This window comes from Morus notabilis, unplaced genomic scaffold, assembly GCF_000414095.1.
Source record: "Morus notabilis unplaced genomic scaffold, ASM41409v2 Scaffold38, whole genome shotgun sequence".
In the NCBI taxonomy this organism is placed as follows: Eukaryota; Viridiplantae; Streptophyta; class Magnoliopsida; order Rosales; family Moraceae; genus Morus; species Morus notabilis.
In genome coordinates, this window is record NW_010365150.1 from 40,611 (window position 1) to 53,765 (window position 13,155).

Sequence of the window (13,155 nt, forward strand, 5' to 3'; positions counted from 1 at the left end):
CCTCTATTTATGTACATATTCGGTGTAGTGTACCTACGACATCTGACATAGACAAGCTGCCTAGAGGCTTTAATCATGTCATTTCGGCATTAAGTATTGCCACTGAAAGGATTAACTTTCTAGAGGCCGTCATTGCTGCTTCTTCAAAGTGCATTTCTTGTACTGCAGTTTTGGACGTATCATGGGATGTCAGATCACTGCCGGTAAAATTGGGGTCAAACATTTGTTTCTTAAAATGAGAACTTCTGTTTATTGTAGTGATATCCCAGATGTATATGATGACAGCTTCCGAATTCTGACCTTCCAACCGCGTTACGTTTGTTTTCTGGATCTGATGCTTAATAAAAAAGGGTGTTTCTTTGATGTCGTTTGGTTTTGCCTGCTTGGAACCAAAAAGGAGAGTTAAAACGTCACGTCCTTTTTTCTTCACCCTCAATTGATTTGCTTTGTATTTAGTTAAATATTTAGGGTTCGTTGATTCGAGTTTTTAATTCGAGTTGAGATGTGATTTTATGTGAGGTTTTTACTGTAGTAAAAAAGGTAGATGCGACTGTTTCTAAGAGTTTTTTACTGTAATAAAATTCGAATTCTAAACTCAAATTAGTAAAATGAACGTAATTTTATTATATCGGTTAAGTGATTAACCACTAAATTGGTCGATCAATCAATACCATCTTTCAAAGAGTGGTCATCTTTCTTTATTATAGTAATATTTTTAAAAAGGTTATTTTCCCACATGTACCTATTCTCAATAGTATTTTTTTTGCCTGTTGTTTTACTTAAAGCCATAATTTTATCTGAGGAAAGTTTAAAATTCAAAGAGACTGGAATTTTAGTATGGAAGCTCAGGATGCGAGAATGTGGTCATTACTTTTAGCCCTTTAATTAGATTTCGCCACGTGTTTAATAAAACGTGTCAAGTGGTTAGGTGCGTGAATGTGTGCATATGTCCATTAAAATTTGAATTTAGGTAGTTCTATTCCTTGAGTAAAGTGGGAGCCATAAGGCCCACACTGTATTGAAAAAAAAAAGGTCTTTTTCGTGTGTTTTACGTCATTATGCCCTTATGACTTATGCTATTTACGTGGGTTGATCATTTGCGCTAGGGCTTTAAGAGAACGTTTGGTAGAGGGATTCGTTATCTGATTCGAATTATGATTTGTGGTTCACTACAGTATTCTCTTACAAAAAATACATGTAAATCAAATATAGTTCAAATCACATGATTTGAATCTTCCAACCAAACGTGACTGTGTTCTAGTGTGTCAATCTCCATGTTTTGTATTAAAAAGCTCTGAACGTGCTTGAACGATTCATTTAATTAAGGTGTCGTCGTATTGCTTGCTTCAGCATAGTTCAATTTGATTATCAAAACACCGTCATTTTCTTTATAAATTCTAAACAAAAGGTGGTCGTTTTAGGATTGTTTTCACTCCCACAAAAAGAAAAAGAAAGAAAATAAGGAAAAGAAGAAGAAGGGTGAATAAATGTTCTGCAGCCACCTACTTCAGTCATGTTCTTTTCTTGTTGGCTTTCTGCCACTCCTTGCATAAAAAACAACATAAAAAACAGCATAAAAAACAGCATAAAAAACAACATTTTGGTTACATAGTAAAGCACATGTTTTTCCTTAACCAAGTTTAGTATTGTCCATGTGATTTCTGTTTGCTTATTCTCCATTTTCAATAATCAAGAGGCTCTCTTCATGTGATTTCTTCCATGCTTTCTTTTCCTCTTAAAAAAAAATAAAAATAAAAAATAAAAACATGGAAGAAGCCAAATCATCAAATGATCTACAGGACAAGGCTGGTGCATGAAATTATTGATGATGAAGTCAACATTACCCATAATTTTTAGCAGCCAAATTCTGATATGTGTGTGTAGGATCTGACTCAGATGATATATTTTATGGGATCTCAAAATATAGAGTGCTGATGATTGTTTCCCATTGATTTGGTACACATCACAGCTAATAATGTTCTTAAGAAAGATATTTTTTGGCTGGCAATTCTAGTACTATTTATGCACTGTATTTTCCTTTAAAAGGTAATTCTTAGCCCTTTTGACAGTTTTTAATATGGTTTTATTTGAATACTGATCTAGGGGAAAATGCCCATTATTCCATTTTTTTTTTCCTTTGAAAGAAAACTGTCCAAGGAACTTTTTTCTCGTAATATTTTAACTCCCCATAAACCACAAGAAAGATATTTATTATACATTTCTGCATCAATTTTGATGAGGATATGGGAAATTGGATGAGGGTTTTTGGAGTAGTATAAAAATTAGGTTATTTAGTAGAGAGGATATTTTCAATGAATGAGAAAATTAAGGAAGATGCCCCAATTAACTGACCTCTATTATATAAATTATAAAGAGTGAAAATAAGGGTAGAAATCTTATATAATGTTTAAGAATGATATAAATCGTCAAGACATTGCTCTAGTTTTTTCATGAAAGAAGTGAAAAATCTATGAGGTATACTATTTTTTAATCCTTCCTTTTATTTTTCCCATTTGAATTTTTACCTTCTCCTTCTTTCTTTCTTTCTTTCTTTCTTTCTTTTTTTTTTTTTTTTTTTCCCATAGATGTAACAAACATAAAAGTTGACATTCAATGATCAATAGAATGTAGAAAAGGAATAGGAAACGATTATTATGGTTATAGAACATGAGTCACATACAGCTAGATATTATTTGTATATCACTTTCCCGTTTGAATAGAAATTTGTCTTCATTCCAAAAGATAAAATTCTTTTCCAATTGATAAGGTACTAAAATAAATAAATAAAGAGCACATTAAATGAACCAACCATACTCAAAATATGATATATTTTTGGTGTGTCACTATGAGGGTAGATTACACGTTTTTGAAGTCGGCTTAGTAATAGAACTCAATTTAGACAAGTAAATAGTAAAGATAATGCCTTTTATTACGAGAAATATCACAAAATTTAGATATTGACATAGTGAAAAGTACATATCGGGATTCAAATTTACTGTCTAATTTTTAGTGTCTAACCAATTAAATCACACTATATTATCTTATGACAAGCACAAAAGAATAAGTTAAAAAGCAATCTAAATTTTTTACATAATGTGGCATTATTTGATTAGTTATAGATAAATTAAAATACTAAAATTAGACAACATATTTGAGTCCTACACATCGAAGCAAAAAGCAAAAATAAAACTAGAAATTAGTGTCTAATTTTTCTTTCCTCAAAGTTGGAAAGGTCCAAGTTGCTCAATTATAAAGATTTATATGTGTATTGAAATCAAGACAAGTCCCATCTATATGTAAGAAAACAGTTTTATGATATAAACACTTGGACAGAGAAAGATTGGCCATTTCTACTAAAATGATATGATACACATTAGCACGATTTCCTCTTCTTAAGATGTCATCTGATGTAGCCTGTCACAACTATCAAAGTGCTAGAGTTTTAAGTCCCGTTCATTTTACCGATTTGAATTTTATTACAATAAAAAGTTACTAAAAATAATCACATTTAACTTTTTTGCTACAGTAAAAAACTCTCACATAAAATCACATCTCAATTGAAATTTAAAATTCAATTCAACAAATTAAACGAGCCCTTAATTATCATCCGTACCTTGTTTGAATATCTAGTAATCAATATTTGAAGAGAATAAAGTCTCTCCATATATATATATATATAATTGCAGATAAAATAGCAAATGATCCCTATTATTGTGCAAAAATCTTGAGAAATAGGAGGAGGTGAATTCAGATGTGGGCGTTCAAAATAGTCAAATCAATGGTTTAAAATGAATTAAAAAAACTTTATCAAGCACCATTTCAAACTGACCTTTTGATTCAAAATACATCAACCAAGTTACCAATCTAATCAATATTACGTTCGTTAAAAAAAAAATACTTTCGTTTCTAGACGGTTGAAGGCTTCCAAAACCGAGGATAAACATTTGTACTTAGCAAAAATCAGATAATCCTTTTGTTTTTTATTTTTTATTTTTTTATAAATTTTCCCAAGAGAAAAAAAGGGTTTTCAGGTAACAATTCAAATGATTGGCTGGAAAAGTAAATTTTGGGTTACCAAATTTGTGTTCTCCTCCTCACGTACACTATTCTCAACAAACATACGGTGAAACATTTTTGTAAATCTGGTTTAATCCCTATCCAGTAATCCAAGTCAGTGCCACGTAATCATAGACACTCCAAAACAAAATTTATTATTTTGTGGTCTGAAAGAAAACCACACGCAAGTTGCTGATCGCTGATATTATGGAATTCAGCAATTCTAACGAATTTATGCAGTAAAATCCTATTATATTATGGACAAAATTATTTAGTGCCGGTTTAGTTTAGTTGGTATATTTCAAATTTTTCTCTCGTAATAATTTTAAATAAATAAAATTTTCATCAATCATTTTTTTATAAAATTTTCATTAACGAATCAAAATTATTAATTTAAACGTATAAATTAAATATACCTTAATATATCAATGTTTATTTCACATCACGGTTTAAATAATAAGTTTAAATCGAAATTTAAATTTTCACTTTTTTTATGTACATGATTTTATTTTTCATTCGTTATATAAGATTTTAAAACGATCTCATCAATTCAATGGCTCAGATCATTTTTTTTTTTTAAAAAGAAAATCGTGAACACTTTTATCTCTTTTTATATTTTATAATTACTTTTTCGATCTATTATAGTATATCTATCTTCTATACAAGACAAAAATTGTAAGTATCTTTCCATAAAAAAAAAAAAAAATAGTAAATATCTAGCTCTACACTTTTGCACTCCCACATGCATATATAAAACCCTGGCCAAAAGGGTGTTCTCCATCACAAAGCAATCTCTCTTCTCTCACCTGTTGATGTTGCTTTGACACTTAGAGAGAGAGAGAGAGAGAGAGAGATGGCAATTGGGCAATGCAAAGACATTGAGAATGGTGAGATTAGGAACAACAGCCTTGAGGATTTGGAACAACCCTTCATTATGCAAGACAAGAGTAGTGTTATTGCCTATGAAGATGAAGAAAGTGATTGCACTAGCACTATTAGTGCTGATCAAAATGGATCAATTTGGATGGTTTTGCTTAGCACTTTCGTTGCTGTTTGTGGCTCTTTTGAATTCGGATCATGTGTAAGTATATTTTGTGATTTCCTTGAACTTTTTTTTTTTTTTTTTTTTGAGAATTATTAGAGAACTATTTACTTAAAAAACAGGATCACATTTTTCTTTATAGAATTTTCTGGTTTTACTGAAGTGTATTTTTCTTTTGTTGTTTGTTTTGTTTTGTTCTCTTCTGACTAGGAGACCAAAAAACAAAATAACAAAAACAGAACCCCAAAAAAAAAAAAAGGTTTGTTTAGCTTAAACTATTCTTTTGGCAGGTGGGCTTTTCAGCTCCCACTCAATCTGCTATCAGGGAAGATCTAAACCTCTCCTTAGCCCAGGTTTGTTATATTCTCTTTTAGTAAAAGAGACCTTTCCAGTTTATGAACTAAATTAAATTAAATTAAATTATAATATCATATGGAGTTGTACTAATTCTCAGTCACATTGCAGTACTCCATGTTTGGCTCTATTCTGACAATTGGTGCAATGTTGGGTGCTGTAACAAGTGGCCGGATTGCAGATTTCATTGGAAGAAAAGGAGTATGAAATATACCTCTTTTTATTATTATTATTATTATTTTTTAAATGAGTTGTGAAGCTTTAATATTTTTTCTACATATAAATTATGTGTTAAATTCCTTGGAAAATTTTGATGGGGTCAGGCAATGAGACTTTCAGCTGGCTTCTGCATCACAGGATGGCTAGCTGTCTTTTTTGCGAAGGTATTTTCATTCTGCATAATTGAAATATTCTTATACACATAAATATATATACACATAAATATATATGTATGTATGCATGTATGAATGTTTGTGTACGTATCACTGTATCCAGTTTCTGAAAGGGTTTGTAAAAACTCTGATACAGGGAGCTTCCTCTCTCGACATGGGAAGATTTTTCACAGGATTTGGCATTGGAATCTTCTCTTATGTGGTAAGTTTTTAAATTTGTTTTAATCCCATATTTTTGCTTGTTCTAGTAATGGTTTTGAGAAAGTCCTTCAAGTCTAATAATAGTTTTTTCTTTGGCACCACTAGATGATGGTATTTCAGAATATTAACATAGCAAAATGGATAAATAGGTTCCAATATTTGTAGCTGAGATAGCACCAAAGAATCTCCGAGGAGGTCTTACAACACTAAATCAGGTAGAAAAATAGATTTCTGTTTTTTTCCTCTTACAACACTGTATATGGACGAATTTTTAATAGTTAAGTTTCCATCGGTGGTTACCTATCAGATATAGAAATTTGATGAGATGGAATGAGCATTTAAGTATAATCTTTTTTTTTTTCAGCTCATGATTGTTACTGGAGCATCACTTGCGTTTGTAATAGGAACAGTCATAAGTTGGAGATCGCTAGCTCTCACTGGTAAATTTTGATTCTATAGTTTATTTCTTTCCTATTCCAAGGAGATTAAAAAAAAATATGAAGGGACTAACTGTTGAGCTCTCTTATCTGAAGGACTTGTTCCATGCCTTGTTCTACTCTTGGGTTTATGTTTTGTTCCAGAGTCTCCAAGATGGCTGGTATGCATTGGACCTTTTTATACTCAAGTTAAAAAAAAAAGGAAAAAAGGACAATATAATAATGAGTGTAATATCATAATTTGCAGGCAAAAGTTGGTCAGGAGAAAGAATTTCAAGTTGCACTTCAAAGACTCCGGGGCAAAGATGCCGATATTACTGAGGAGGCTGCTGAAATCCAAGTACTTTCTCTTTTGCCCACTACACCAACTAGATGTTTCGATCTTTTTTAATATAAATGTTTAAAAAATTGTCATGTCAATTAATATTAAAAGACTTCATCTACTAGTGTCTAGTGAAAAGATGACAACTCACTGCCACGCAAGTTGAGTATCGAAAAATTGATCCCTAGCACTACTCTTCATACTATAGAATCAACTTGTTCTAACAAAATGAGAAAAACTTTTCTTTTACAGGAATATATTGAAACTCTTCAAACTCTTCCAAAAGTCAGTCTGCTAGACTTGTTTCAAAGGAAATATATTCGTTCTCTCATTGTAAGCATCAAAGTTCAAGTTCATCAATTTTATGCTCTCATTCTTCTTAAGGTCCTGTTCTAATAACTTTCATGTTTCACTTGAATCCTAGATTGGGGTTGGATTGATGGTGTTCCAACAATTTATTGGCATTAATGGAGTGGGATTCTATGCAAGTGAAACCTTTGAAGAAGCTGGTACAATCATGACTCTTGGCACTTTTCTTTGGTATGGTTTTTCTGCTAAAAATTTTCTAATACCTATATTAAAATAAAATGCAGGACTTTCTGGTAAAACTGGAACCATTGCGTGGGCTTTTGTTCAGGTAATTCTCTCTCTCTCTCTCTCTCTCTTATTTTTTCTTCATCTAAACTTTGAAGTGTTCTTTAGTCCACCTAGACTAAACTTGTTTGAGAATTAATTGACAGGTCCCAATAACTGTAGTGGGAGCAATTTTGATCGATAAGTCAGGAAGAAGACCACTTATAATGGTAAGAAGTTTATCTAGAATTTCTGATCTCATATGAAAAACCAGCTAGAAAGACAAGCCTTTTATGAATAACAGTAATGGGTAATTCCCCATCTTCTTCCTTTTTTGTATGAGTAAAGAAAGACATGTTAATTTTGTGTGAAGGTTTCAGCAACTGGGATATTTCTAGGCTGCAGTCTAGCAGGAACATCTTTCCTTCTCAAGGTGGGTTACAAAACAGCTTTAAAATGTATTACGCTAAGGACCCGCAACTACTATCTCAATTTTAAATACTAATTGATGTGACATGTGAATTTTCATTCCTTTATCGATGGGTGTTTCAAAAAGTTGTCACGTCAAGTAACCAATAGAAAATGACAACTCACTTGTCGCGTGAGTTGGTATAGTAAAGTTGGGATCCCGAGCACAACTCCTTTAAAATCTCTCTCATCTCTCTTACTGTTATATCAGTCGCTTAACTTGTGTTTATCTTCTTGTGAAATCAGGCTCATGGTTTGCTGCTTGAGTTGGCACCCATAATCGCTGTGGCTGGAGTGCTGGTAAATAAACCATTTCAACTTCAAATTTTGGAGTCTAACATGATATTAATATGGCTGCTTTACTAATTTTCTGTTACCCCTTTTGGAAACAGATTTACATATCCTCTTTCTCAATTGGAATGGGAGCAGTCCCTTGGGTGATAATGTCCGAGGTAACGTTGATTAGTCCAGTCAAATCCATATTTTCATTATCTAAACATGTTAAGACCAAATAGCAAAGAACATAAAACAAATAATGCTCGAAAAAGTTCCTCAAGTTATCATCCTTTTATCGGCCGCGACAAATATTTAAACACCTACCACAGACGAAATAAATAAAGAAAGAACTTATTGCCACGTCAATTGGTAATAAAAAGTTGGTATAAGAATTGGTAATAGAAAAATGATTGGAATTGTGTGTAACTTTGTGTGACTTTTGTTGTGCTTGTAGATCTTCCCAATTCATATGAAGGGAGTTGCTGGGAGCTTAGTGGTGCTTGTGAATTGGTTGGGAGCTTGGGCAGTTTCCTACACTTACAACTTCCTTATGAGCTGGAGTTCCTATGGTAAAGAAAAAAGAACCAAAAAAAAAAAAAAACAAATCTTCTTGAATGATTAAGATTAACCCTTTTCTTTTATCTTTGTTCCCTTCAATTTCAGGAACTTATTTAATCTATTCCGGATTCTCTATCATGGCTGTTCTATTTGTGGCCGTTTTAGTCCCGGAGACCAAAGGCAAAACACTAGAGGAAATTCAGGCATGCATTAATGCAGACAAGAGAGTGGAGGTTTTGAACTAGTGAAAAACTTTTCTAAGAGTTTGGCAACTTTGTGTTTTCTTGATTCCTGTCCAAAATTATCTTCTCCATTAAATTGGTGACGAAAAGTCCTATCCGGTCATAGAAAGAAGGATTAATCAGCCACGGAATCAATATGTTCATGTGTTGAAGATCTTGGGCTTTTTGGGAATCTGTTATTATTTCTGCAGAGGAGAAAGCAGCTATGGAGCATTATTTGAAGCAATGGAGGAGCATTCGTATTTATATAGGTATTCTTGGTTTCATTTTAGAAGGATAATAGTGTTGGAAACGGCTTTGTTCAATGTAGAAAGAAGATTTTCTAGCCCTGCTTGGGCTGTTCAACCTCAATGTTTCCTTGATGAATAATAATATGAATGGTAAAGAGAAAAAAAAAAAAAAGATTTTCTTGATTTTGTTTCTTGTTATATGAGGACCATTAATGGTATAGCCACTGATGGCGATTCAGATAAATACGTCGAAGTAAACAAGAAACATGAAAAAAGACAACAATCCTAAAAACGACATGAACTTAGATAAGCGACGACCTCATGAGAACTTGAAAAAGAAATCACAGAAGGACGGTGAAACAAAAGGACGAGAAGCATTTGCAGAAAACGACGAGACCTGAAAATCTACAACAAATGTCACACGACATCAAATAACTGCAAAAGTGACAGACTATATAAGAAACGACGATAATACAAAAGCGTCAATAAAAAGTCCAAAAACTATAAAAATGAAATGAGAACAAATACTAATTGAAAGTGTATGCGTTAGAATTTTTACTCTTTAAAAAGAGAATACAGAAAAAATCTGAAAGCACAGAGAGAGCTGAAAAATCGCTACCATCATTTTTCTTAAAGAAAAGACTGAAGAATTGAAAGTAAGATAATATAAATTGACAGTAAAACATAAAACGACAGCTCAGTGAATAATCCAATAACCATTAAATGATAGTAAAAGATAACCAAAGAAACACTCTTTGAGTTGTGGCCGAAAGAAAAATTGTAAAAGTTAACATGTGAAAGAACGACCAAACAGAAGCAAAAAAAAAAAAAAAATGATGATAATAGTAAGTGTTAGAATACAAAATGTATAGTATTATGTATAGAACTTACCAATTTTGTTATTCTAGATGTGTGCCACATATATAGTTGATTATTTTGTACTAGCATACTGAGTATAAATAATATAGTTTGCCCTCAGCTCTGATTAAGCCATGTTTTCCTCATTTTTTCATCTCCGCCTCCTTTTTTTCTCTACCTGCACCATACTTTCTTTTTTGGTATCAGAGCCATCCGAGCTCCCCTCAATCCATTGATAATGCCCAAAAATCCTCAAAACCAACCTCAACCGGACCCAGCTGAAGCTCCTCCTCCACTTCAAGTTCAACCAAATCCTCAACCAAATCCAGCACAAGCTGCCCTCCTAGCTCCTCAACAAAATCAAATCCAACCTCTGCTCAACCAGATTCAAGTCTTCCCTTCACTCAATCAACCAATCTCAATGAAACTTGATGCTACCAATTATCTTTTGTGGCAAACCCAGATGCTCAACATCATTATTTACAAATGGTCTTGAAGGTTACATCGACGGTTCAATTCCTTGCCCACCTCAATTTCTCGACGCTCAAGGGCTGTAACTTAAGACGATTTTTGACAAGTTTGCTGCCATAGGAGAACCTTTGAGTTACAGAGATAAAATCATTCACACTTTCAGAGGTCTTGGTCCTACTTATGACAATATTGTTTCTAGTATAAGTGCTAGACCTGACCGACCTCCCATGGAAGAAATACACAACATTTTAATTAATCATGATTATTGCCTTGAGGAGTAACAATCTATTGATAACCTTGGTCTCACTCAAGCCCAGCTAACTCAATTAGCTCAACTCAACTTGTCCCAACTTTCTCAACCTAAAGCCCCACAGAAACCGTATTTTCCAAATTCCACAAACAATTTCAAACCTCAGAATTTCTCTCCCAACTACTCTAAACCACCAAATGCTACTCGAAATCAGAACTTCCACCACTCTCACTTTTCCAATAATCGGCTTGGTATTCTCAGAAAGCGTAATGTTCCTCAAACCTTTAACTCATGGCCAAAACAGAACAACAGACCACCTGGCCACCGTGATCAATGTCAAATCTACCTTAAAATTGGGCACACTGCCGATGTTTGCCATCACCGAACCAACCTCAAATATCAGTCTCAAGTTCCTCAGGGATACTTTGGTCTCAATCTTGGCATATCAAATGGTCAAAGCCAACCAAATGCCTTTGCAGCCATGCTTGGTACATCTAATGGCTCCCTGCTAGCTCATCTAGCGAAACACCATGATATCTTGACTCAGGCGCCACACATCATTTCACTCCTGATCTCAGTGCACTTGGCAGTCCTATGCCCTACTTTGGTAAAGATCAGGTTAAGGTAGGCAATGATAAGAAAATTGAAATTTCTCATATTGGCAATGTTTTCATTAAGTCTACTTCTAAGTCTATTCACCTAAAACATGTTTTCCACACACCTGCCATTTCTAAGCAATTATTAAGTGTTAGTAAGTTGTGTCAAGACAATAAGGCATTTGTTGAGTTTCATTCTACTTTCTTTCTTGTGAAAGACATCCACTCGAAGGAAATCCTTCTGGAGGGACATCTTGAAGATGGTCTCTACAAATTGCTTCCCTCATCCGTGTCTGCTCAGTCTTTCCCAACTTCGTCAAGTCCAAGCCACTCCTCACATCAACTTTCCTTACTTCATGTCTCAATCTAAGTCTATCATACACAACTTCAAGATGTCAATTTATGGCACAATAGACTAGGACATCCATCTTATCCTATTGTCAATAAAGTGATGAAATTATGTAATTTAAAAACTCCTAGTAGATCTTCTGTTGAATTTTGTGTTTCTTGTCAATTGGCTAAAAGCCATCAGTTACCCTTTAATCAATCAAATTTTTGTGCTACAAAGCCCTTTGAACTTGTTTACTCAGACTTATGGGACCTTCTCCTGTTCAATCTGTTACTGGTGCTAAATATTTATGTTTATTTATTGATGATCATTCTCGCTTTACATGGCTTTATCTACTTGATGCTAAGCACGAAACCTTTGCTACATTAAAAAAGTTCAAAGCTATGGTGGAAACTTAATTTAACACCAAAATACAAGCATTACAAATGGATTGGGGAGGTGAATTTCGCCCTATCAAGGCCTTTCTCGCAAGCTTAGGGGTCCACCATAGACATCCTTGTCCTATCACACCACAACAAAATGGTAGAGTTAAAGGAAATAACCGTCATGTAGTGGAAGTAGGGTTATCAATGCTTGCTCATGCCTATGTTCCCCTGTCTTATTGGCCATATGCTTTCCAATCAACAGTGTACCTAATAAACAGACTTCCAACCCCGGTCTTACACCTCCAATCACCCTATGAAACTCTATACCACAAAATTCCCTCATATGAGTTTCTCAAGGTCTTCGGATGTGCTTATTTCCCATTCTTCCGCCAATACAATGACCACAAACTTCAGTATAGGTTAGCCGAATGCATTTTCCTTGGTTATAGTAACTCTCATAAAGGCTACATTTGCTTAAATCAACACATATACAGAATTTATGTATCGCATCATGTCATCTTTCATGAGACATCCATTCCTTTCTCTAAACCTTTTATAACTGCACCACCTCCTAATCCCTCTCCCTCCTTACCATCTCTATCTACTTTTTACTCTTGTCCACCTTCATATACACCCCTTCCCTCAAACCTTTCTTCACCTTCCCAAGCCTGTTCACCCTCTAGCACAACCCATTCATCTTCACTAACTTCACCCTTACCTACTCCCTTCTCTCCTCCCTCTTCTCCTCATCCACACCAATCATCTCATACCACTTTTAACACTCCTTCTCCCTCTTCACCTATTTTGGAGACTAGTCAAAACATTGCTTCAATATCTGGATCTTCAATTGACTCACCACTAGTTACACTAGGTTCTATTATTCACGTCACTCCCGATAATACTAATGTGCATACTATGGTGACTAGGTCTAAAATTGGGATACATAAGCCCAGGAAGCTGTTTAATGTTCAGATTGATGCCACTTCTGCTTAGGCCCTTTCAGAGCCAGTAACTTATAAGCAGGCTGCCGCAGATCCCCAATGGCAAAATGCAATGCAAGAAGAGTTTAATGCCTTACTTCATAACCACACTTGGACCCTAGTGCCGCATTGTCC

The 13,155-nt window shown here is 34.1% G+C and overlaps 1 protein-coding gene across 1 annotated transcript; it reads left to right on the top strand.

The window, feature by feature from the left end:
• Positions 1–4,811: 4,811 nt before the first annotated feature.
• Positions 4,812–9,333, top strand: LOC21394546 (sugar transporter ERD6-like 16). Its single transcript, XM_024171765.1, has 18 exons — positions 4,812–5,137; positions 5,389–5,451; positions 5,564–5,653; positions 5,776–5,835; positions 5,981–6,046; positions 6,195–6,260; positions 6,410–6,485; positions 6,579–6,643; positions 6,730–6,822; positions 7,057–7,137; positions 7,229–7,313; positions 7,398–7,441; positions 7,545–7,607; positions 7,751–7,810; positions 8,092–8,145; positions 8,238–8,297; positions 8,576–8,690; positions 8,785–9,333. The coding sequence occupies exons 1-18, from the start codon at positions 4,910–4,912 to the stop codon at positions 8,922–8,924; spliced, it is 1,509 nt and encodes a 502-aa protein (XP_024027533.1). The 5' UTR covers positions 4,812–4,909; the 3' UTR covers positions 8,925–9,333.
• Positions 9,334–13,155: the final 3,822 nt, after the last annotated feature.

Coding starts and splice junctions, on each gene's coding strand:
- LOC21394546 (XM_024171765.1), top strand. CDS start 4,910: ATGGCAATTGGGCAATGCAAAGACATTGAGAATGGTGAGATTAGGAAC. Junction 7,138..7,228: donor AATATATTCGTTCTCTCATT/GTAAGCATCAAA, acceptor CTTGAATCCTAG/ATTGGGGTTGGATTGATGGT. Junction 8,298..8,575: donor CTTGGGTGATAATGTCCGAG/GTAACGTTGATT, acceptor TTGTGCTTGTAG/ATCTTCCCAATTCATATGAA.